The sequence below is a fragment of the Pan troglodytes genome, chromosome 2, assembly GCF_028858775.2.
Source record: "Pan troglodytes isolate AG18354 chromosome 2, NHGRI_mPanTro3-v2.0_pri, whole genome shotgun sequence".
In the NCBI taxonomy this organism is placed as follows: domain Eukaryota; kingdom Metazoa; phylum Chordata; class Mammalia; order Primates; family Hominidae; genus Pan; species Pan troglodytes.
Genome location: NC_086015.1, coordinates 139,552,824 through 139,577,560, shown reverse-complemented (window position 1 = coordinate 139,577,560; position 24,737 = coordinate 139,552,824). Strand labels below are relative to the sequence as shown.

At 41.7% G+C, this 24,737-nt stretch overlaps 2 protein-coding genes across 22 annotated transcripts in view; one reads left to right on the top strand and one right to left on the bottom strand.

Annotated features, from left to right (window-relative positions):
- Window positions 1–2,108, top strand: part of STAG1 (STAG1 cohesin complex component) — a 408,398-nt gene extending 406,290 nt beyond the window's left edge. For all 13 annotated transcript variants that reach the window (XM_016942000.4, XM_016942001.4, XM_009446530.5 and 10 more), the window contains one exon: window positions 44–2,108. In XM_016942000.4, coding sequence (XP_016797489.1) covers window positions 44–67 — 24 coding nt within the window. In that variant the 3' untranslated portion in view covers window positions 68–2,108. The remainder of the gene's footprint in view (window positions 1–43) is intronic.
- The window catches only part of PCCB (propionyl-CoA carboxylase subunit beta), an 87,216-nt gene continuing 62,898 nt past the window's right edge, over window positions 420–24,737 (bottom strand). For 2 of the 9 annotated variants that reach the window (XM_009446528.4, XM_063806254.1), the window contains exons 10-16: window positions 21,346–21,469; window positions 11,483–11,590; window positions 11,138–11,238; window positions 10,661–10,759; window positions 9,536–9,635; window positions 8,410–8,489; window positions 420–5,001 (exon numbers count right to left, since the gene is read on the bottom strand). In XM_009446528.4, coding sequence (XP_009444803.1) covers window positions 4,927–5,001; window positions 8,410–8,489; window positions 9,536–9,635; window positions 10,661–10,759; window positions 11,138–11,238; window positions 11,483–11,590; window positions 21,346–21,469 — 687 coding nt within the window. In that variant the 3' untranslated portion in view covers window positions 420–4,926. Of the gene's footprint in view, window positions 5,002–8,224; window positions 8,490–9,535; window positions 9,636–10,660; window positions 10,760–11,137; window positions 11,239–11,482; window positions 11,591–21,345; window positions 21,470–24,737 lie in introns of those variants that run through there. The other 7 variants (XM_001150022.6, XM_063806255.1, XR_679202.4 and 4 more) reach the window with 6 other exon arrangements.

Sequence of the window (24,737 nt, the reverse complement as noted above, 5' to 3'; positions counted from 1 at the left end):
GCATGAAATTAATAAATACTTATGTTTCTCATCATTTTTCTAGGGATTTGGAATGCCTATGTTCTGAAGTCTGAAGAAAATTTACAAATCTGGAACTCTATTATTTAGAGCTAGAGGCCTATATACTGTGATAGCTTGTATGGGGAAAAACACTTTTGATGTGATCTGATTTGTTTTTTAATCAAATGATTAAGGTCAATCCCTTTTTGCAGTGACAGAAGAGGAGCATGTAAATTACCCAAGGGAATGTTGGTGAATGTCAACTCAGAAAGACTGACCTGAAAATCATTTGTGTCCTACTATTGGACTTATCCCAATACAGATGTGTGTGTTTTTCTGGAGGGAGGAAGAAATTTTAAATTTTTAAAACAGCTGTCAAGATAAACACTGTTATACACCTGTTTTATGAAAACTCAACATTGAGTAAAAAAAAAAAATATTTTTAACTTTATTTTCCTGTTGTACAATTTAAAAACCGTTTTAACATTTTGCCTTTTTATGTTTTAAAAGCTAACCATTTTTATTAAACCTATGAGTAAGCAGCTCATCCTAATTGCCGAAGAGTGTTTTGGAGTTCACTGGATTTGGATGACCTTTGTGGAACACAAATAATGAAGGAGCAGAACATTGACAAGCTAAGATGAAATTCTGACATAGTGCATCTCTGCCAAAAACCACACACCCTCTGTGGATATGGATATGAATTCCCAGATTTTATATACTCTTGAATAAAAGGTTTATTTTTATTTATAAGTGGGCATAAAATAAGAAATGTCCATGCAGCCATTTTTCCAACAGATGCTGTACACCGTTCATTTTATATAGACTAGGGAGATTCAAATACAGTGCATTTTCTATTGGTATTTGTTCTGTGCATTTTTAGCAACTTCTACCAGCAAATAAAGTATTCTCAGTAAAACGAAAATGATTCTCAAGTTATCAGTTTGCTGTTTTTACCACTTATTTCATGCCCTGCCAAATTCAAGTTACACAGACTTCCATTTTCTTAAGATAATAATGAAGAAAGAAATCCTTTATCAATCAATCAATCATTCAAAAGTAATTTTAAGTGTAACATAACTGTGTTTACTTCCCATGCACTTAATACCCTTATGCGCTAATTTTGTGAATTAATTAATTATTAAGTTTACTGATTATAGAAGTATGTGCTGCATAGAAGTCTGTGCTTAGAGGGTGAAGTTCCTAAGCTTACCTTGAATTACAGCTACATTTCAGTGTTAAATGTGCATATTAAGAATAATTCTTTTGGGGAAAGAAATTATGAATCTTCAGGACAGTCTACAATGGTTTAGAGTTACATTCTGCCTAGACTTTTATGACTTGCTGCTATTGTTTTAAAAACCCCACTTAGTCTCTTCCTTTCTGATTTCTAAAGCCTCAGAATTTCCAAACCAATTCATCCACAGCTGTTTCTGGGCTGGTTTTTAAAGTAGCTGCAACAGAATCATGAGGCTTTCCCTTTTTATCAAATACGAAAAACATTTTTAAAAATTCTGCACACCCAGTGATCATCTTTTGTGCAGGAAAGCAAGATGATGATGGATGATTTTATTCATCCTTTTAGTAAAGACACAAAACATTTTTCTCAACATTTGTACAGTTCTGAAAAAAACCTGGTCACCAAAAATATCTTCTCTGCTAATTCAGCAATTCTTGGGCTCCAGTTAGTTAGGGGAGCTGGGGCCTCACTTTCTCCCAGAATTGTGGGCTTCACTGGAAGTGAAAGTGCAGGAATGACTGGACTGTCCACCCCAGCCCTGCCTGCCTGTGGTTTTGGCCAGGGAGCAAGCCATGAGGTGCCCTGGCACATGCACAAACTGATCCTTTGCGTTGACAGTCTTGTATGGAAAACAGATGCTGACTGACAGAATTGTAGACTACCATGCCACACAAAAAGGCTAAATATCTACTCCAATGGGTTTCCAGTTCAGTTTGAAGTCAATCAAATTTTTGTATTTTCGGTGTCTCCTTGATTGGTTTTGCTAGTAATTCTGTAAATTGTACATTTGCAATATGAGGTTTTTTTTCCTTTTGTACAATTTGAAACTGATGCTTCACCTTTCCTTTAATAAACTATTCAAAATCAGGCTTGTGGTAGTCATCCTATTGTTTCTACCAGGTATGGCTTTAAAGAGATGATTTTCTATTGTTTCTACCAGGTATGGCTTTAAAGAGATGATTTTCTGTCCTGTGGCTCTTGAGAGAGTTTGCAATTTCTGATAATCTGTTAAATGGCAGCAAGTTAACCTTATTAGTGAGTTGGTGGTTTTGTTGTTTTGGCTTTTTAATTTTTTTTAAGAGCAGAATTTAGGAATAGCTCACTTTCTTTCATTCCTTAGATTTCTCTGGAGTGTGTGTAGGCCAAGTCATCTGTGGTTTAAGAGGGAGTCTCTTGCAAACTGAGTTTTGCATGAGGCATTCAGGGAACACCCATCCACTGGCCTGTAGCATGGGTCCTCACGGCTTGAGACTCTGGGCTTACATGCGTAATTGCACCCTGGCAGTGCCCTTTTGAAGACCACATAGAGTCAGTGCAGCTACAGAAATGAAGTTTTCAGCCAGGCATGGTGGCTCACGCCTGTAATCCCAGCACTTTGGAAGGCCAAGGTGAGTGGATCACTTGAGCTCAAGAGTTCGAGACCAGCCTGGGTAGCATGGTAAAACTCCTCTACAACAAATACAAAAATTAGCTGGGTATGATGGCGCACACCAGCTACTCGTGAGGCTAAGATAGGAGGATGGCTTGAGCCCACAAGGTGGAGGTTGTTGCAGTGAGCCAAGATTGCACCACTACTGCACTCCAATCTAGGTAACAGAGCCAGACTGTCTTAAAAAGTTTCTCTTGGCATTAGACCTCCTCACTCTTTCTTTAAGAAGTCATACCCTACACACTTCATGGGTCTGGCAATAGGGGGTGAGTTCCTTAAATGGCCTAATATGCCTATGCAAAAAAGGCAAAGGTGTGGGAGACAAATCAGCAAGCAAGCTTTCCAGGCAGCCAAGGAAGGAAGGTCATTTAAGGATGGTCTGTAACAGCTCATCTTGATGGTTACAAGAGTATGAGACTAGATGAGCACTTTCAGGCTTGGGTCAGGCTTGCAAATCTCCCATTTGTGGCTTGACTGTAACTCCCTGTTTGCCCCTGTTCCCAGGTAACAGTCCATCAAGCAGGGACTACTATTTTCATGGGAAACAAAGGTTTGATGCCACTCAGGCTTGGCTTTTTTTTTTTTTTTTTGGGCGGGGGGGGGCGGGGGCGGGGGCGGTAAGTGAAGACAGGGTCTCGGTCTGTCACCCAGGCTGGAGTACAATGGTGTGATCTCAGCTCACAGCAACCTCCGCCTCTGGGGTTCAAGAGATTCTCCTGCCTCAGGCTCTCAAGTAGCTGGAATTACAGGCACCCACCACCACGCCCAGCTAAGTTTTGTATTTTTAGTAGAGACAGGCTTTCACCATGTTGCCCATGCTGGTCATGAACTCCTGAGCTCAAGCAATCCACCTGCCTTGGCCTCTCAAAGTGCTGGGATTACAGGGCATGGGCCACTGCACCCAGCCTTAGGCTTTTCATACTAGACCAACCTCAGGTAAAGATTCTATCCCTGCCCTTCTGAGTGTCTTGTTCTGTGGAGATCTCCATCAGGCACCACTTTTTGAAGAGCATCTTTCTGCTCCCAAGGACACATAAAGGGAGTATTTTCACCACCCAGGACAGTAGGGACATGGTCAAAACTTAACTATTGAGGCTGCCACATTGGCTGGAATATGCCAGCTGGATTCCACAGAGGCCCCAGACTGAGGCACTGCCTATCAAGTGGCTGCAACTCCTGCTTGGAATTGTAGAAATCCCATGCTGACATCAGAGGTGCACAGAGTATGAGGACCAATAGTTCTAAAAGGGTAAAGTCATAGCTCTCCAGAAATCCTTTGGAACCAGAAAGACGACAAAACAGTCACATCTGTTGAATAGGTGAAGAGGGCTGATTCATCAACTCCACATGTGGGTGAGTATCCTTCACAGACTTCTTTGGCTGAGCAGACCACATCTTAAGCACCAGCACCAGGACAAAGTATCAGTGCAACCAGAGGCAGAAAGTTGGGCTGGGGAGACCAAGACAGGGTCAAAAAAAGAAGCTAGAAGAACTTTGCAACAAAAGCACTTTCTAACAAGCGTTAGAAGGGTGTATTGTGGATGTGCTCCCCATTACTCTAGCAACTCAAAAAGATGACTGGCCATCTGTTGGTACTGCTTTGCAAGAGAATCATGCAGGAGATAGGAAAGCTGTCTAAATGTAGTAGCTTTCTGGGTTAAGACAAGCCCAGGGAACAGACCACCAACCTCCCTCACCCCTACTCTTAGGCCAACCCTTAGAAGTCCATCTCACCTTCCTCATCAGCTGAGTGGCAGTACTTTGAAATGATCAGAACACAGGCTTGGCTGGGGTCAAACCCATCTGAGTTCAAATCCCAGCTTCACCACTTGTTAGCTGTGTAGCTCAGGAGGAACTGGATTAACACAAGGCGGGGCAGGACCAGCAAGACCCTAGCAGTGCTTCCTACACCACAGCTCACCATATTATCTGCTCTCAGTTTAAAGACAGACACTTGTCAGCTATCAGCTCAGTGGACCCAAGTATTTCCCATTTACAAAATACAGTGTATTTTCTTTTTCCCTTTAAGGTGAGGGCACCAGCTGGGAAAGGCATTCCCACACAACAGCCAAGAACACTCAACTGTCATTACTCTCAAGGTATTCCGTGGTCCATGGAGGCTGGTCCACTTGACAAAGCTTCCAAGGTCTTGTGGCTTTGAGTTTCTTTGACCAGCTGAGTTTCTGTACGGGAGTTTCCCCACCATCCAAGGCTTCCGTAAAGCTGCTAGCCCAGCGGCTCTCCTGAGCTGGTTCCTCTACCATCTTACAGCCCCTCTACCATCTCGGTGTCCAGACTGCACAACCCGGTGAAACACTTCTTGGACTCTTACCTCCAAAAAGAAAAAAAAGAGCTTGTATGTACTCTTTTATGGACCATAGCAGAGATCACGAAAACAAGAACTGTGGGCTCAGAAAACTCACTAGGCAAGCAAGGGAGGGACAGACTGTCCAGGACCACCTACGTGGGCTAAGGACTCTGGAGAACAGGGAGCTCTGGAAGTGGCGCTGGAGCAGAGGAATGCAACAAAATCTGGATCTGGAGTTAGTATGGTAGCTGAGAACAGGACTTCCAGCTCAGTGGGAGGCCACAGAGATCAGTCAAGAGACTGCTGCAAAAGTCCTCAGAGCCCAACTAGGATTGGTGACTGAAGGAGAGTGGAAAGATGCTTTAAGAAAAAAAAAAAAAAAAAAAAAAAAAAAGAATGACTCTTAAGGGCTACTGGGAATGGGGGGTAGGGGAAAATATTTTTGAAATGGGAAAAGTGGAGAATAAACAGTCACACATTAAGTTGACCTTGAAATAATGATTCACTGTCCAAGCAGTGCTTACAGATCTCTGGAGCCAAGGGAAAGCCATCAGTAGTGGGAGGGCCCTGGGGTTTCACCAGAGAGGATGCCTGAGGTGGGGGGGCATCTTGGATCAGCACTCCATGGTTGGTACTTCTGCTCAAACTTAATCTCCAGTTCTGGTAAAACTATTAATGTTTTAACTTAGTAAAATCAAGTCAACAGTGTAGGAGGAAAGGCTTTAAAGTGGTTTACAAACAAAAAGGACTAATTCATATTGATAACCACTCAGTTACTAATTCAGGTAACTTAACCATGTATCTTCAGTTTAAAGACAAAATGAACTACAAAGAAGTCGTGAACTTTAGAAGGTTTATTGTTGATAGAGCTGTAGTGATTCTGAAACTTGTATTTATGGTAGCATTGAGCAAATGAGTGAAATATATTGAGAAAAATGGGAGCCAGGGTTATTACTGCTGTGGTAAGAGAGACAATACATGGGGGAAGGCAAAGAAGCACCCATGGTGTTGGATTAAAAGTTTCAGTATGAACTCATGATTTAAAAGTATGACAAATATGTATTCATATATACATGTGTCCCACATATATATACACACACTTATTTGCATAAATTTTCCTAGTTCTGTCTGCTGAAATGCCTCAAAGCAATGATATCCAGTATCAGTGTGAATACCTAGTGCCAATTTTAGCTTCTAAATGACATACCTACTAAAAGAAACTAAGAAACTACTATATACTACTACTACATATCTATTAAAGAAACTCCTTGGAGAAACTGCTGATTCCTGGGCTGGGCAAGGAAAATACAAGATAAGCCTAGAGCATTATCTTGTCAGAAAATAAGGAAATACTAAAAAAATCAGTGGGATATATTAAAAGCACTTTGGGAGGCTGAGGCGGGCAGACCATGAAATCAAGAGATCGAGACCATCCTGGCCAATATGGTGAAACCCCGTCTCTACTAAAAATACAAAAATTAGCTGGGCATGGTGGCACACACCTGTAGTCCCAGCTACTCGGGAGGCTGAGGCAGGAGAATTGCTTGAACCTGGGAGGCAGAGGTTGCAGTGAGTCGAGATTGCGCCACCGCACTCCAGCCTGGCGACAGAGCGAGACTCCTCAAAAAATAAATAAATAAAATAAAATAAATCAAGTCCAAAATGATACTAAGAAAACAAAAACAGGAGAAAAGAAAGCTCCCTTCCTTACCTAGAGTTCCAACTAATAAATATGAGAGAGTTAGAAACTCAACATTTTATAATCAATGCAGAATCATTGATTGAGGCAAAAATCATCAATGAATACTAAAATTATTGGGTGAAAGTTTATTTATTTAATTTTTTGAGACAGAATCTAGCTTTGTCACCCAGGCTGGAGCACAGTGGTGTGATCTCGGCTCACTGCAACCTCCGCCTCCCAGGTGCAAGCGATTCTCCTGCCTCAGCCTCCTGAGTAGCTGGGCGTGTGCCTCCACATCCGGCTAATTTTTGTATTTTTAGTAGAGATGGGGTTTCACCATGTTGGCCAGGATGGTCTCGAACTCCTGACCTAAGGTGATCTGCCCACTTTGGCCTCCCAAAGTGCTGGGATTACAGGCATGAGCCACTGCGCCTGGCCCAGGTGAAAGTTTATTGACAGACAAGATTAAATAATACCCCACAAATTAGTTATCAGTTACAAAGAGAAAATGGTAACTACCATGGAAAAACCTTTGCAGCCACGACCTTAACCATGTGATCAGAATCAGTTACCAACAGGAGGAAAAACTGACATAATGTGCTTACTAATGTGACGCACTGAAAGGAATATGTGTTAGTCTTATCTGAATCTAAACCTCAGGAAACAGACATCCCAAACTGAAGGACACTCTACCAAATAACCAGCAAGTAAGCTCTCCTCAAAAATGTCAACGTCATGAACGACAGACTATGTAAGACAAAGGACCTTGTTCCTAGGAGATACAAGTTTCTAGGAACACAGGGTCACGAATCTGCAACTGACTTTCAAAGGGGTCAATTAAATAATTATATTGTATATGTTATACAATTATATAATTATATAATGTATAAATACATAATATAAATATATAATTATATATAATCATGTTAGATATAATTATACATTAATTATATTAATATAATTAGATATATCTTATATGCATATTATATATTATTAGATATATCTACGTATGGAAGAAATAAAGCAAATGGAGAAAATGTTACCAACTGGAGAATCTAGGTGAAGTGGATACAATACACTTCTTGCAACATTTCTATCGGCTTGAAAATTTTCGCAATTAAAAAGTTTTTTTTTAATTTTAAGAACACATTTCTGGAAATAACCTGAGTCAACATAGGGTGCTATGCCTTATTGAGCATCTGTACTGCTAAACACATATACCACAATTGCAAACATCACATTTAATCCTCAATTCATGGAGGAATTAGGAGATAGATAGGGCATATTACCCTATTTTTAAAATAAGGAAACTTATGCCTAAGAAATACTTTGCCTTAAAAACTTACTATATATCTCACCTATGGATAAAAAAACTCGAGAGGAAAAAGAACAATACCCAGAGGTGTGAAATAAAAATCAGCTCTAGATGATAACACTGTGTACTATTTTTCTTTCTAGTTGTATTGATTTTTCAGATTTCCACCTAAAAAAAATCGAATTTATGCTCAAAAAATACAACTTAAAATGTTTAAAAAAGTAAATAATTTTACAGTAAGGCACAAAAGAGATCTTTCTAGAATTTAATAAACTTAGTTATTCTAAGTTATCCAACTATTTGGATTCCCAGGTTTCATGATTGCAAAAGGCAGGAATGGGATGTGAATGGGCAGACAGTAATTCAGTTCTTGGTTTCTTTTCCTTTGATTTGTTTACAATGGAATATTTGCATGTTTTCTCCAAGGACGTTGTACCTTCTTGCTGGCCAAGACATCCAGGTCACAGCAGATTCGGGCACGTGTGGAAGAAGGTTGGATGATGTCATCCACAAACCCTGGTGAAGCACAGAAAAGGGAGTGGATCATCTGCATCCCGAGATGATGCCACCCCTCAACCTTCTGCTCAGCCTGGGCACCATCCCTGGGGCCAGCAGTATAAGCAGTGCCCAACCTGATACAGAGATGATAGGCCCTGTGAATCCCCCCTTGTATCCCAGGAGCTGGCCTGTTCTGACAGCTCCCCAACTTCTGGCCTAGGAGCACTTGGCAAGAAAAGGAAAATCGGACACCCTCCCTATACCCTGCTTGCTCCAATGCCTCCATCCTGCCACAATGAATTCAATAGGAAATAAAGAAAATACATCTAGGTTTTCAAAAATGGCTATAACAATTCATCCTTGTACACAAGTCCTGCAATGTGACTTTACCACTTCTCTCTTCAAGAGGTGGATTTGTATTCCTTCGCTTAACCTTGTGAGTTTTCTTGGCCTATAAAATGTGGCAAAAATGACACTGTGCAACTTCCAAATCTAGGCCTCAGTTTCCCTTTGCCCCCTTGCTACTCTCGGGACACCATGTAAGGAAGCCTGGACTAGCCTCCTCAAGGGTGAGAGGCCACGTGGGGAGTGAGTCTAGCTAACAGCAACTACCAAGTAAGTGACGCCATTTTGGACTGTCAAGCCCCAGTCAAGCCACAGAATGACTATACCTGTGTGGGTGATCCCAGGCAAGACCAGCACAAGAACCACTCAGCTGGGCCCAGACCAAATTGTGGACCCCACAGAACCATAAGCAGTGGGGGAAACGGTGGTTAGTTTAAGCTGCTGAGTTATAGGGTGAATTTCTGCACAGCACTAGACAACTGGAACAACACCTAGAAATTTAATACACTTCGGCAATGTTGTTTTAATTGTGGTTACCAAAGCAGCCTGTCCCACGGTCCTTAGTCCAAGTGATGACTGCCCAGGGACAGTCCCAACCCTCACTAGTCAACAGATTAGACTGCAAAGGCAAAAAGGCAGTTATGTGACAATTTCTGTAGAGAAAGAATGAGCAAGTTGACCAAACAAACAAAGCTGTCCTCTTCACCACAGTCCCCTACCTCGCACTGCTGCAGGGAAAGGGTTGGCAAACTTCTCGATGTACTCTGCCTGAGCAGCTTCCACATTCTCATGCCCTTTGAAGATGATCTCCACAGCGCCCTGTGATTAGAGGAGTTCATGAATGTCTTTGGTCGTCCCAACCTGGACAGATCTCCTTCAACTCATTATCACTGTGTGTGGGTGCAAATTTCTTGGTAAATCAGTGTACTGGGGGGAAGTGCCATCTCTAAAGGCCATAGCATAGAGGGAGGAACTGCCTGGGGCTGACCATCATGACACAAGGGGCTGCATGATGGGATGTGATGCTTCCCTGTGGCCCCAACAAGGGGCAGTCAGGCAAAAGTCAGTAGCTTCTCTCCCCAGAGCCCATTCTACCATCTCCATTTGCACTCATCATACTTCTTTGAGCCAAAGATGTTAGCCCTGTTTTCCATTATTAAATCCATGGTCTTGTATCAAGGGGAATTAAATGTGCTATTTCCCTTTTTCGGTACCCTAAGACCTGAGTATACAATTCGGTGGCCAGAGGCGACCAGACTGAACCAGAAATTAGAAGGATTGGCCTTCAAGTCAGAGCACCTATAAGTCAACTCTAGGGGACCTGCAAGTTATCTGATTCGACCACAATAGCTACTTCAAAGCAGGGAGGAGTGAGGAATAGGTCAAGCAATAGGAAGTACCTTGTCCAACGTCACTAGGGTCGGACCTACAGTTTAGCTCCTTATGAGCTTAAAAGAGTAGCTCTGGGGCCCTCCCTGGAAGCTGAGGTGGAGTTGGGAGAATGTCCAATACTTCTGAAGGTGACTTCAGTTGACTCAACCCTTTGCCCCCTTTACTTACAATCTCAAAACCACTCTGGACCCCTCTCACTTTCCTTTCACCTGCCGCACCCACCTTGGCATGAAGACACCAGCGTGGGCCTGAAGAAAGGGTATAGGACAGGAGGCAGAGCTATCTCTGGAGCCCCAAGAGGGAGACTTACCAAGGTCTAGGTCCCATTCACCTCAGTCCTGGCTCAACCTAGGGGCCCTGGCCTCTCTCCAACATTTCCCAGCTATGCCTTGAGCTCTCGCTGGTAGAGTCGAGTCCTTGGACCCAGAAAGGGAAAAGCAAGAGGCCCTCACCTTTGCTCCCATGACTGCAATCTCTGCGGTGGGCCAGGCATAGTTGGTATCACCACAAAGGTGCTTAGAGCTCATGACATCATAGGCACCTCCATAGGCCTAAAACAGATCCAAATGCTGAGTGTTAGAGCCTGAGACAGCCAGATCATGTCCCTGAAAGACCCCAGGAAACCAGGTAAAATTGGGACAAAGAACAAGAATAGCCCTACTGGGCTCCTGAAAGCCCACGGTCTGTAAGACCTTTCAAAGTTAATGCTCATTATCTTTTCTGGCTTTTTCCCACTGCTGCCTTCAGTTCCCCTGTGTTAAAAAAGCACAGACATTTCTGCGGGGCTGGGAACAACATCCTCAAGAGATCTTTTTAAGGATGAGCAAGGTGTACTCCTTCCAGCCCTGGTAAAACTCTGCCAGACCTCCCACCACGGCTATGCTGTAGGAAAGTGAGCAGGGTCATGGCCTCCAACATGAGGTCCTCACCTTCCTGGTGATGACTGTGACTTTGGGTACAGTTGCCTCAGCAAATGCGTAGAGAAGCTTGGCACCATGCCGGATGATGCCCCCGTATTCCTGTGCTGTGCCTAGACATGAGGAAGAGTTACTAGATACCCACAAGTCCTCACATGGTTATCCTGCCACTCTCAGCTGTGAGGTCTTTCCCACCTCTGGAGAGGGCCATTCCTTACACAGCCCTATCTTCTGGACACCCAGAATACATGGAGAAGTCACAAGTCCTCGGGGAGTTCTGCAAGAAGATCTCCAAATAAAGTGGGCACCTTACTGGGAAAGGCAACTCTACTAGCCCCCACTCTGTCAAAAACTTACCAGGTAGAAAGCCAGGGACATCAACAAAAGTGATGAGTGGAATATTGAATGCATCACAGAATCTGACAAAACGAGCCCCTTTCACAGATGAATTAATATCCAAGCATCCTAGAAAGAGAGAGATTATCCATACTGAGTATCCAGGCAATTCCCAGTTCTATCCACAATGGGGATTTGTCCTCAGCAGCCATCCAAAGCTGGTTTCTGTGGAGGCACCAACACTTCTTTGTTGCAGAATGGTAACAAGGACCCCTCAAACTCCAGGAAACAGGGAAGATGAAGAATCCACCTGTCTGTCACTGGCCAAAGAGGCCCAGAACTAGACTACTACAGACTCACTACAGACCAAAGGGCTGCCGCCAGCTGAGACACAGCCGGCCTTGCCGCAGGGAGCCACCAGTGGGAGGCAGCATTCAAGGGCTGGTCTTAGAGAGTCCTCAGAGCTTCCAATCAGATTCTGGATCCACTGATGATGGCAACGTGCCCTTGAGAAATTACTTTGCCTTTTGACCTAAGGTTCCTTACCTGCAAAGTAGGGACGATACTGCCTCCTAGCATAGTTCTAAGGAGTAAAGGAAATGGAATCTATAAAGCAGCACAGAGTAGGAGCTCAATTACTAGTAAATCTTCCCTCCTAGAAGAGTTTCCAACTTAATTCTATGAGACCAGTATTACCCCAATACCAAAGCAAGACAAGGACATCATCAGAAAAGAATACAGACCAAAAACATAAGTGAAAAATTTTTACTTTTTAAGTAAGGCACATTATCAAGTCCAGCAATATATACAAAAACAGTAGGCCAGGCGCGGTGGCTCATGACTGTAATCCCAGCACTTTGGGAGGCCGAGGCGGGCAGATCATGAGGTCAAGAGATCGAGACCATCCTGGCTGACAAGGTGAAACCCTGTCTCTACTAAAAATACAAAAATTAGCCGGGTGTGGTGGCAGGTACCTGTAGTCCCAGCTACTTGGGAGGCTGAGGCAGGAGAATGGTGTGAACCCGGGAGGCGGAGCTTGCAGTGAGCCAAAATCATGCCACTGCACTCCAGCCCGGGCGACAGAGCGACACTCCATCTCAAAAAAACAGTAATACATCATGTCCAAGTGGGGTTTATCCCAAGAATTCAAGGTTGATTTCAGCATGTGAAAACTAATGAAATTATTAAATAAAGGAAAAAAACTATATGAACATCTCAATAGATGTAGAGAAAACACCTGAAAAAATTTAATATCCATTCATGAATAAAAGCATGGCCCGGCACAGTGGCTCACACCTGTAATCCCAGCACTTTGGGAGGTCGGGCAGGCAGACCACTTGAGGTCAGGAGTTCAAGACCAGCCTGGCCAACATGGTGAAACCTCATCTCTACTAAAAAATACAAAAATTAGCCAGGCGTGGTTGCAGGCACCTGTACTCCCAGCTACTCAGAAGGCTTGAGGAAGGAGAATCACTTGAACCCAGGAGGCAGAGGTTGCAGTGAGCCAAGATTGCACCACCACTCTAGGCAACAGAGTGAGACTCCATCTCAAATAAAAAAAAAAAAAAAAAAAAAAGGAAAGGAAAGGAAATAAATAGGCAAGTCACAAGCCAGGCCCTAGAAATCAACAATAAAAAGACAATGTAGTCGCAGCTACTCAGGAGGCCAAAGTGGAGGACTGCTTAAGCCCAGGAGTTTGAGACCTGCCTGGGCAACATAGTGACACTCTGTCTCTAAAAGAGCAAAAAAAAAATGGCCAGATGTGGTGGCTCACACCTGTAATCCCATCATTTTGGGAGGCCAAGGTGGGCGGATCACCTGAGGTCAGGAGTTCAAGACCAGCCTGGCCAAAATGGCAAAACCCTGTCTCTACTAAAAATACAAAAATTAGCCGAGCGTGGTGCACACCTGTAATCCCATCTACCTCAGAGGCTGAGGCAGGAGAATTGCTTGAACCTGGGAGAAGGAGGTTGCAGTGAGCCAAGATCATGCCACTGCACTCCAGACTAGGTGACAGAGTGAGACTCTGTCTCAAAAAAATAAAAGAAAATGGTATGAAAGCTCTGTGCCTTTTTAATTACACTTGTCCCATTTCCTCCCTGGTTCTGGAGGAAGCAGAGCAGACCTCATTCACAAATTTCCGCATATGTCTGCTCTAACCTGTCTGTGGGCTGCCTGAAGGACTGACACAGGGAACACATCTCTGTTTCACCTAACTTAGAACTTATCCAGGCTGGAAATGTAGCAGGCATTTCTCTAAATCATGGTAAGGTAGAGGAACAACCTGCAGATGTCTGGGCAAAAGATTACTGTTGAAACCACCTAAGATATGGGAGAAAAAAAAAACAAGGAGAGAGTGTCTTTAGGAAATTAGTGCATTCAAAAGCACCCGTGAATAGGGAGAATTCAGAAAGACACATGTATGCCTAGGATGAGATACATGATCAGAAAAGATCTGAGAGGGGAAATAAGAAAAGAAGTTGAATGAAAATGAAAACACTATTACAAAATAAAAGACCAGAGAAAACCTTAAACTTTAACCTTGAGCTGATCTCAAACCTTAGTTCAAGTTTGGCTAAGCATCAAAGGAGAGCCCCAACACAGAGACAATTTCAAGACCAGGAGTTTTCTTGTTTGTTGTTTCTTGGTTTTAGTTCCTGGTGTTCAAGAAAATTTCTGTCAAATATACAAGTTAAGAAACAGGCTGGGCATGGTGGCTCACACCTGTAATCCTAACACTGTGGGAGGCTACTTTGGGAGAATCTCTTAAGGACAGGAGTTCAAGACCAGCCCAGGCAACAGAGCAAGACCCTGTCTCAAAAGAAAGAAAGAAACAATAAAAAGAAACAGGGACTTCAGTGACCACAAATGACAAAAAATATACAGTCTCTGGAAAAGTCATTGCAAAAAGACACTAGGCAAACATATATGACATTAAATATCAAAAAAAAAAAAAAACAAAGCTTGGGAAAAGAGGAAAATTTGACTGCCAGCGTTACCACATTATAATGTATAAATACCCCATTTTCAGTTAAAAAAATCACAAGGTATAAAATGAAGAAACTATCCCTAAGTAAGCATAGACACTGAACTTACTAGAAAAAGACTATAAAACACTACTAGTGGGTTTTTTTTTTTTTTTTTGAGATGTTTTGTTTTGTTTTGTTTTTGAGATGGAGTTCTGCTTCTTGTCACCCAGGCTGGAGTGCAATGGCGCCATCTCAGCTCACTGCAACCTCTGCCTCCCAGGTTCATGTGATTCTCCTGCCTCGGCCTTGTAAGTAGCTGGGACTACAGGCACCCTCTGCCACGTCCGGCTCATTTTTTGTATTTTTAGTAGGTACAGGGTTTCACCACATTGGCTAGGTTGGTCTCGAACTCTTGACCTCAGGTGATCTGCCCACCTTGGCCTCCCAAAGTGCTGGGATTACAGGCAGGAGCCACCATGCCCAGCCTAAACTAGTCTTAAATATATTCAAAGAGGTAAAGGAAAACAGGGACAAAGAACTAAAGGAAATCAGGAAAATAATGAAAAATTCTGGAGCTGAAAAGTACAATAAATGAAATGAAAAATTCACTACAAGGATTCAATAGGAGATTTGAGCAGGCAGAAGAAAGATCAGAGAATATGAAGATAAAACAATTGAAATTACTCTGAGGAGAAAATAAAAAAATTAAATGAGCAGAACCTAAGGGACCTGTGGGACACCAACATGTGAACCAACATACACAGGATAAGAGCACCAGGAGAAGACTGAGAGAAAGTGGCAAGGAGATAATCTGATGAAATAATGTCCGAAAACTTACCAAGTTTGATGCAAGATGTGAAACTAGAAATATAAGAAACTCAACTAACTCTAAGAAGAATACATTCAGAGACCCACACTGAGACATATTATAGTCAAATTACTGAAAGACAAAAGAGAATCTTAAAAGCAGCAAAAAAAAAAAAAAAACTCATCATTTACAAGAAATCCTCATTAAGATTATCCAGTGATTTCTCAGCAGAAACTCTGAAAGCCAGAGACAGCAGGATAACATATTTAAAATGCTAAAAGAATAAAAGTGTCAACCAAGAATTCTATATCTGGCAAACTGTCCTTCAAAAATGAGAGAAAATTTAAGAATTAAGACATTTTCAGATAAACAAAAGCTGAGGCCCTCAGTACCAACCAGCCTACTCCACAGAAAAATGCTAAAGGAAGCCCTTCAGGTTAAAAGAAAAGAACACTAGATGGTATCACAAAGCTACATTAGGAAATAAATATCTCAAGTAAAGATGACTACATGGGCAAATATAAAAACCAGGATTTGAGTATTTTGGTTTCTAACTCCACTTTTTATTTGCTACATAATTTAAAAAGCAAATAAAGCCCAGGTTTCAACTAGCGAATTCTACCATACATTTAAGGAAGATATTAATACCAGTTCTCTACAATCTTTTCCAGAAGACAGAAGCAGAAAGAATACTTTCTAACTCATTCTATGAGTCCAGCATCACTCTGATACCAAAACCAGACAAAGACATTGCAAGAAAACTATATCTCAATATTGCTCATAAACATATATGAAAAAATCCTCAACAAAATATTAGCAGATCAAATCCAACAATGCATAAAAAGAATTACACATCAAAACCAGGTGGGATTTATCTCAGGTATGTGAGTTTAGTTCAACAGTCAAAAATCAATTAACGTAATCTATCATATCAACAGTCTAAAGAAGAAAAATCACATGATCATATGAATACAAAAAAAGCATGTAACAAAATCCAAAATACATTCATGACAAAAACTCTCAATAAACTAGGTATAGAGGGGAATTTCTTCAACTTTATAAAGAACATCTATGAAAAACCTACAACTAACATCACACTTACTTGTAAGAAACTAGAAGTTTTCCTGCTAAGACCAAATGTCCCCTCACCACTATCTTTCAATATTGTACTGGAAATCCTGGCTAATGCAGGAAGACAAGAAAATAAAACGTATACACATTGAGAAGGAAGAAATCAAACTGTCTTTGTTCACAGACGTCAAAATTGTCCATATAGAAAATCTGAAAGAAGTGACCAAAAAATAACTGCTGGAACTAATAATATAGCAAGGTTGCAGGATAAAAGGCTAATATACAAAAATCAATTACTTTCCTATATATTGGCAATAAACCAGTAGAATTTGAAATTTAAAACAAAATACTATTGGTATGGGATAGCTCTGTGTGCCCGCCCAAATCTCATCTCAAATTGTAATACCCATGTGTTGAGAGAGGAACCTGTAATCCCCATGTGTTGAGGGAGGGACCATGTGTCAAGGGAGGGAGGTGATTGGATCATGGGGGTGGTTTTCCTCACGCTGTTCTCGTGATAGTGTGTGAGTTCTCATGAGATCTGATGGTTTTATAAACATCTGGCATTTCCCCTGCCTGCACTTCTCTCTCCTGCTGCCATGTGAAGAACGTCTGCTTCCACTTTGCCTTCCACCATGATTGTAAGTTTCCTGACGCCTTCCCAGCCATATGGAACTGTGAGTCAATTAAACCTCTTTCCTTTATAGAATACCCAGGCTTGGGTGGTGTCTTTATAGCAGTGTGAAAACAGATTAATACAACCATTAACCTCAAATATACTGCTCTTGTGCAGGATTTTGGACATATGGAGGCTGTGCATGTGTGCATGTGGGAGCAGAAGGTGTACAGGAATTCTATGTACTTTCCATTCAATTTTGCTGCAAACCTGTAACTGTTCTATAAGTCTATTTTTTTAAAGAGGTTATACACTGTGATCCAGTGGGATTTATTCCAGGAATGCAAAGGCAGTTCAACATAAGAAAATCAACATAATACACCATGTTAACAAAAGGAAGGACAAAAACCACATGATCATCTCAATTGACACAAAAAAGGCATTTGACAAAATCCAACATCCTTTCATGATAAAACAAAGAAAATCATGAACAGATGGAAACTTCCTCCATATTATAAAGGGCATTCATGAAAAACCCACAGCTAACATTATACAATAATGAAAGATTAGGTTTTCCTCCCTTAACATGAGGAACAAGACAACCATGCCCACTTTCACCACTGCAATTCAACAATGTACAAGAAATTCTTGCCAGAGCAATTAGACAAGAAAAATAAAAGGCATCCAAATTGGAAAGGAAGAAGTAAAACTATCTCTATTTGCAGAAAATATGATCCTATATATAGAAAATCCCAGCAAATCCACAAGAGGGCTAATGAACAAATTCATCAACTTTCATAATATTCACAATATTCACCAGCATTATTCACAACTAAAAGGTGGAAATACCCCATGTCCACAGATCAACAATCAAACAAAATGTAGCAATATAAATTTTGAAACAAAAGCTAACAAAGTTAATAAACCCAGCAAAGTTGCAAGTTACAAGATCAACAAAAATCAGTTTTGTAGTTGTGCTTCTATACAGCAGCAATGAACAATCCGAAAAAGAAATTGAGAAAGCAATTCCATGTACATGACATCTAGAAGAATAAAACATTTAGGAATAAATTTAACCAAAGAGGTGATAGGCTTGGACTCTGAAAACTACAAAACACAGCTGAAAGAAATAAAAAAAGAATAAAAATGGAAAGACATTCTGTGTTCATGGATTGAAAGACAATATTGTCAAGGTGTCAATACTACTCAGAGTAATCTACTGATTCAACACCATCCCTATCAAAATTCCAACAGCCTTTTTTGGAGAAATGGGAAAGTCACTACCAAAATTCATATGGAATTTAAAAGGGCCCCAAATGCCTAAAACAATCCTAAGAACAACAACAAAGTTGGAAGACACACTTCCCAATTTCAAAACTTATACAAAGCTACAGTAATCAAAACAGTGTGACACTGGAATATGGATAGACATACAGACCAACAGAATAGTGTTAAGAATACAGAAACAAATTCATACACCCACAGCCTGTTGATTTCCCACAAGCACACCACACCTGTTCAATGAGGAAAGAATAATCTCTTCAACAAACGGTGCTGGAATAACTGGATTTCCACATGCAAAAGAATGAAGTTGCACTCCTATCCCATACATATAAAATTAACTCGAAATTAAAAGCTAAATGTAAGGGCTAAAACCATAATACTCTCAGCAAAAAAACAACAGGAACATACCTTCACAACCTTGAATTTAAATTCTTATATACGACAACAAAAGCACATGCAACAGAAGAAAAAATACAGAAATCAGATTTAATCAAAACTAAAAACTTTTCAGCCAGGTGCAGTGGTTCACACCTGTAATCCCAGCACTTTGGGAGGCCAAGGTGGGCAGATCACTGGAAGTCAGGAGTTCGAGACCAGCCTGGCCAACATGGCGAAACCCCATCTCTACTAAAAATACAAAAATTAGCCCAGCATGGTGGCACATGCCTGTAATCCCAGCTATTTGGGATGCTGAGGTGAGAGAATGGCTTGAAACTTGGGGCACAGAGATTGCAATAAGCCGAGATCGTACCATTGCACTCCAGCCCGGGCTGGAGACAGCAAGAGAGCGCGAGACTCCATCTCAAAAAAAAAAAAAAAAAAATTGTGTATCAAAAGACATGATCAAAAGAGTGCAAGGACAACCTATAGAACAGAAGAAAATACTTGTAAGTCAAATGTAAGAGTTTAATATACAGAATATACAAGGAACTCCAACTCAACAACAAAAAACACACAAAATTAAAAAATGGAAAAGGACTTGAATAGACATTTTTCCAAAGAAGATATACAAATGGCCAATAAGCACATGAAAGGATGCTCACCAAGACTAATGTTGATGAGAAATGCAAATCAAAAACACAATTCCATTCACTTCACATCCACTAGGATTACTATTTTTAAAAATTAATAATAAGTGTTGGCAAGGATGTTGGAAAACTGGAACCCTTGCACATTGCTGATGGGAATGTAAAATAGTGCAGACACTGTAGAAAACAGTATGGTGTTTCCCCAAAAAGTTAAACCTAGAATTACCACATAACCCAGTTATTTTGCTTCTGGGTATACACCCAGAAAAAGTGAAAACTGAGGTTCAAACAGATACTTATATATCAATGTTTATTCCAGCATTATTCACAGTAACCCAAAGGTGGAAATAACCCAGGTGTCCACTGACAAATGGACAATCGATCAAAATGTGGTATATACATGCAACATAATATTATTCAGCCATAAAAATAAATGAAGTTCTAACATATGCTTCAATATGGATGGATCTTGCTAAATGAAATAAGCCTGATTATGCTAAGTGAAATAAGTCTGATATAAAAGGACAAACACTGTATGATTCCATTTATATGAAATATCTAAAATAGGCAAATTCATAGAGAGAGAAAGTAGATTTAGAATAGCAAAGGCTGGAGGCTGAGATAAACAGTGAGTTATTGTTTAACAGGTTCACAGTCTCTGAGGAGATGAAAATGTTTGGAAACAGTGGTGATGGTTGCATACACTTTGTATGTAATCACTGCGGTTGCACTACTTTAAATGGGCCAAACAGACATATTTTGTTATATATATTTTACCATGACAAAATTTTTTTTTTGGGGAGGTGGGGACAGTGTCACTCTGTCATGCAGTGGCGTGATCTCGGCTCACTGTAACTTCTGCCTCCCACGCAGTGACACAATCCCCGGCTCACTGCAACAACCTCCTCCTCCCCGGCTCAAGCAATTCTCCTGCCTCAGCCTCCCAAGTAGCTGGGACTACAGGCACGTGCCACCACGCCCAGCTCATTTTTTGTATTTTGTATTTTTAGTAGAGACAGGGTTTCACCATGTTGGCTAGGATGGTCTCTAACTCCAGACCTCGTGATCCGCCCGCCTTGGCCTCCCAAAGTGCTGGGATTACAGGCGTGAGTCACCACGCCCAGCCAAAACAGTTTTCTAAAGACAATAAAAAATTTCCATGGCAGAAATAAGATGAGGTTAGGTCATGAAGAAAGACAGATTCTTCCTAAACAAGGATACAAAACAAATCTAAGAGGAAAAATATTGAGGAGAGAAGTGGTATTCACAGTCCCCACCCCAGCACTCCCAATCCCTCCCAGAGCACAGCCATGGAAGAGTCTCCCTCACTTGGCTGCGAATCAGGTCTGGCCATATCACCAGAAAGCTGTGGGGCACAGACATGGTAAGATGCCATTAACTTGTCACGTACCATCTATGTGCCTGGCACTGTTGAAGGCACTGGAGATACTACTGTGAATAAGACATCACCACCCCTGCCCTCATGGAGCTCATGATTAGTGGGTGAGTCATATATTTAACTGGGGGTAGGGGGGAACAGAAAACTGACCCCTAAAAAATTGAAAACCTTATACACTAAGAATGTAAGTTTCCTATAAACCTTTGAAAAGGAGTATGAAAGAAGCATTTTGAGATATTAAAAGTAGCTTTTATAGGCCAGTTGTGGTGTCTCATGTCTGTAATCCCAGCGCTTTCGGAGGCTGAGGTGGGCAGATCACCTGAGCTCAGGAGTTCGAAACCAGCACAGGCAACATGGCAAAACCCCATCTCTACCAAAAATACAAAAAAAGAAAATTAGCCAGGTATGGTGGTATGTGCCTGTAGTCCCAGCTACTCGGGAGGCCGAGGTGGAAGGACTGCTTGACCCTGGGAGGCAGAGGTTCCAGTGTGCTGAGATCACACCACTGCACTCCAGCCTGGACACCAGTAAGACCCTATCTAAAAAAAAAAAAAAAAAAAATTAGCTTTTATAACAACCATTTAGATTTTTTCCTCTGGTCATGGAAGGCCATGTCTGAAGAACAGGCAAAAGACAGAAAGGATACCATGGACCCAAGCTTCCCTGGCCTCCAACCCCAAAACCAAGGCTTATAAGAGCTCCATCCTACCTGAGGCCACCTTAGGTTGGTTGCCAACAATTCCAACAGTCCTCCCATTCATTCTTGCAAAACCAACAATGATGTTCTTGGCATAATTGGGCATGATCTCAAAAAATTCACGCTCATCAACAACCTGCAGGAATAAATTTACTTCTGAGCTCAAAATGGTAAAGACAAGTATAAGATGTAATGACACTACAGAATGACATTTCTATTACAGAATTACAGAGGTAGAGGTAGACAGCTCCAGCTCTATCACAGGTTCTCCAAGGAAGCAGGACAACAGGCAGAGGCAGCACCTCCTCCCTGCTGGGGAGAAATGGTGTGGAACACCTCAACTGCTGCTAAGATGGACACACCAATGAAGTTTGTTTTAAAAGTCCTATTTGAGTGTGGAATTTTTGTGACAACTTTACCTTTTCACTTTGAAATTATTTCCAACCTAAATAAAAATGTCAGGCCGGGCCCAGTGGCTCACTCCTGTAATCTTAGCACTTTGGGAGGTCGAGGCGGGTGGATCACCTGAGGCCAGGAGTTCAAGACCAGCCTGGCCAATGTAGCGAAACCCCATCTCTACTGAAAATACAAAAAATTAGCCTGGTGTGGTGGCAGGCACCTGTAATCCCAGCTACTCAGGAGACTGAGGCAGGAGAATCGCTTAAACTGGAAGGCAGAGGTTGCAGCAAGCCAAGATTATGCCACTGCACTCTAGCCTGGGCAACGGAGGGAGATCCTATCTCAAAAAATAAATAAATAAAAATAAAAAATTCAAGAACAGTACATAAACCCTTCACCCCGATTCTTCATTATTATTTTACTACAAACTATTCTGCTTTTTTTTTTTTTTTTTCTTTTTTTGAGACAGGGTCTCCCTCTGTCACCCAGGCTGGAATGCAGTGGTGCAATTATGGCTCACTGCAGCCTCGATCTCCTGGGCTCAAGTGATCCTCCCCACCTCTGCCTCCCAAGCAACTAGGACCACAGCTGTACACCACCATGCTCAGTTAATTATTTAATTTTTAGTAGAGATGAGATCTCGCTATGTTGCCCAGACTGGTCTCCAATTCCTGGCCTTGAGCAATCCTCCCACCTTGGCCTCCAACATGCTGTGATTACAGGCGTGAGCCACTGTGCCCGACCATCACTCTCTCTTTTATATATATATAAACACATAAGAACATTCTTTTTTATAACTACAGTGATATTATCAAAATCAGGAAATAAACATTACCACAATACTATTTTTTTTTTTGAGACAGGTCTTGCTCTGTGACCCAGGCTGGAGTGCAGAAGCATGATCACAGCTCACTGCAGCCTTAACCTCCAGGGCTCAAGCAATTCTCTCACCTCAGCCTCCCAAGTAGCTAGGACTACAGGTATATGCCACCAAAAAAAAAAAATTATATTTTTTGTAGAGACAGGGTCTTGCTATGTTGCACAGGCTGGTCTCAAACTCTTGGCCTCAAGCAATCCACCTGCCTCAGCCTCCCAAAGTGCTGAGATTACAGGCATGAGCCACTGTGCCCAAATCACAATTTTCTTTTGTTTGTTTGAGACGGAGTCTCGCTTAGCTGCCCAGGATGGAGTGCAGTGGCACGATCTCGGCTCACTGCAATCTCCGCCCCCTGGGTTCAAGCAATTCTCCTAAGCCTCCCGAGTAGCTGGGACTACAGGCACGCACCACCATGCCCAGCTAATTTTTTTGTATTTTTAGAGATGGTTTCACCATGTTGGTCAGAATAGTCTCGATCTCGACCTCGTGATCCGCCCACCTCGGCCTCCCAAAGTGCTGGGATTACAGGCGTGAGCCACCGCGCCCGGCCACTATTTCTTATTATATGACATTATTCAAGTTTGCCAATTGTTCCAATAGTATCCTTTATAGCAGCACAAGCAACAAAATTCTGGTCCAGAACCTGAGCCAGGATCACCTGGTGCTTTTAGTGGTTATATCTCTTTAGGCTCCTTTAACTTTCCCCCTCCATCTTTGTCTTTCATAATCATGACATCTTTGAAGACAACAGACCGGTTAATTTGTAAAGCATGACTTCTATTTGGGTTCCTTTGGTATTTCTTCATGTTTAATTTTGAGCTAAGCCTTTCCACAGGAGTACCACAGAAGGAGCATTCTCATCAAGTGGCACAATGTGTTGATTTGTCCATTAATGATGGTGATATCTGCAGGTTTCCTTGTAAAGTTACTATTTCTCCAATTTAATAATTTTGTGAGGAAATACGTTGAGACTACATAAAATCCTGTTCTTCAAACTTTAATCATTAATCTAGTTCTTCATCCACTAGGTTTAGCATCCTAGCAGCCACCAAGCAGCCATGATTCTTGCCTGACTCATTACTGTCATGATAGCTGCCAAATGGTGAGTTTTTTTGTTTTGTTTTTTTGTTTTTGTTTTTGTTTTTCTTGAGACAGGGTCTTACTCTGCCACCTAGGTGGGAGTGCAGTGGAGCAACCTCAGCTCGATGCAACCTCCACCTCCCAGGCTCAAGCGATCTTCCCACCTTAGCCTCCCAAGCAGCTGGGACCACAGGTTCATGCCACCATACCTGGTTAATTTTTGTATTTTTAGTAGAGACAGGGTTTCACCATATTGGCCGGGCTGGTCTCAAACTCCAAAGCTCGAGCAATCCGCCCTCCTTACAAGTGTGAACCACCACACCCAGCCCAAAGGGTGAGTTTTCCAATTCCACTTTTCTTCTCCATTTATTAGCTGACATCTACCACAAGAAAGATCTTTGCCTTTCCCATTTACTTATAGGTATCAGTATGAACTTATAGATTGTTTTATTCTATGGATTATAATCTTTCACCATCATTTTATGTTTAAATTGTCCTATATTTACCAAAGTTCCTTCATGCTGGTTCCTGTGTCCTTCTAAAGTGTCCCCATCATTCTTTGAGCACTACCTTATATTTTGGAAGTATCTTACTTTCTGGTTCATCTTGGTTTCTTTCCTGCCCCAGCCCTACAATCAGCCATTTCTCCAAAAGGCCTGGGTTCCTTTTAGGGATGTGTGTGTGTGTGTGTGTGTGACTCCTTCTAAAACGTCCAAAGTCCAGCTATATGAAAAACCATGAGTTCATGCTGATAATTCTAATCCTACTCCAGTGCAACTATAGGGTTCATTCTAGATTTTTTTCTCTTGCCATATTCACAACTCCCTTCTCCGACAGCAGAATCTGGCTGCCACTACCCTGAAAATGTACTTATTTATTCGATCCTCAAATACAGAGAAAATGGTTTCAGAACTGCTAACTTAGCTACAAAAAACAAACCTACTAGCTAGAATTTTTTTACAGCTATTTCGGTCTTTAGATTAAAGGTATATAGTCAAAATATAGGTTCGAAAGACACTCATTTAAAACAGGTTCATGTTTGTATTTC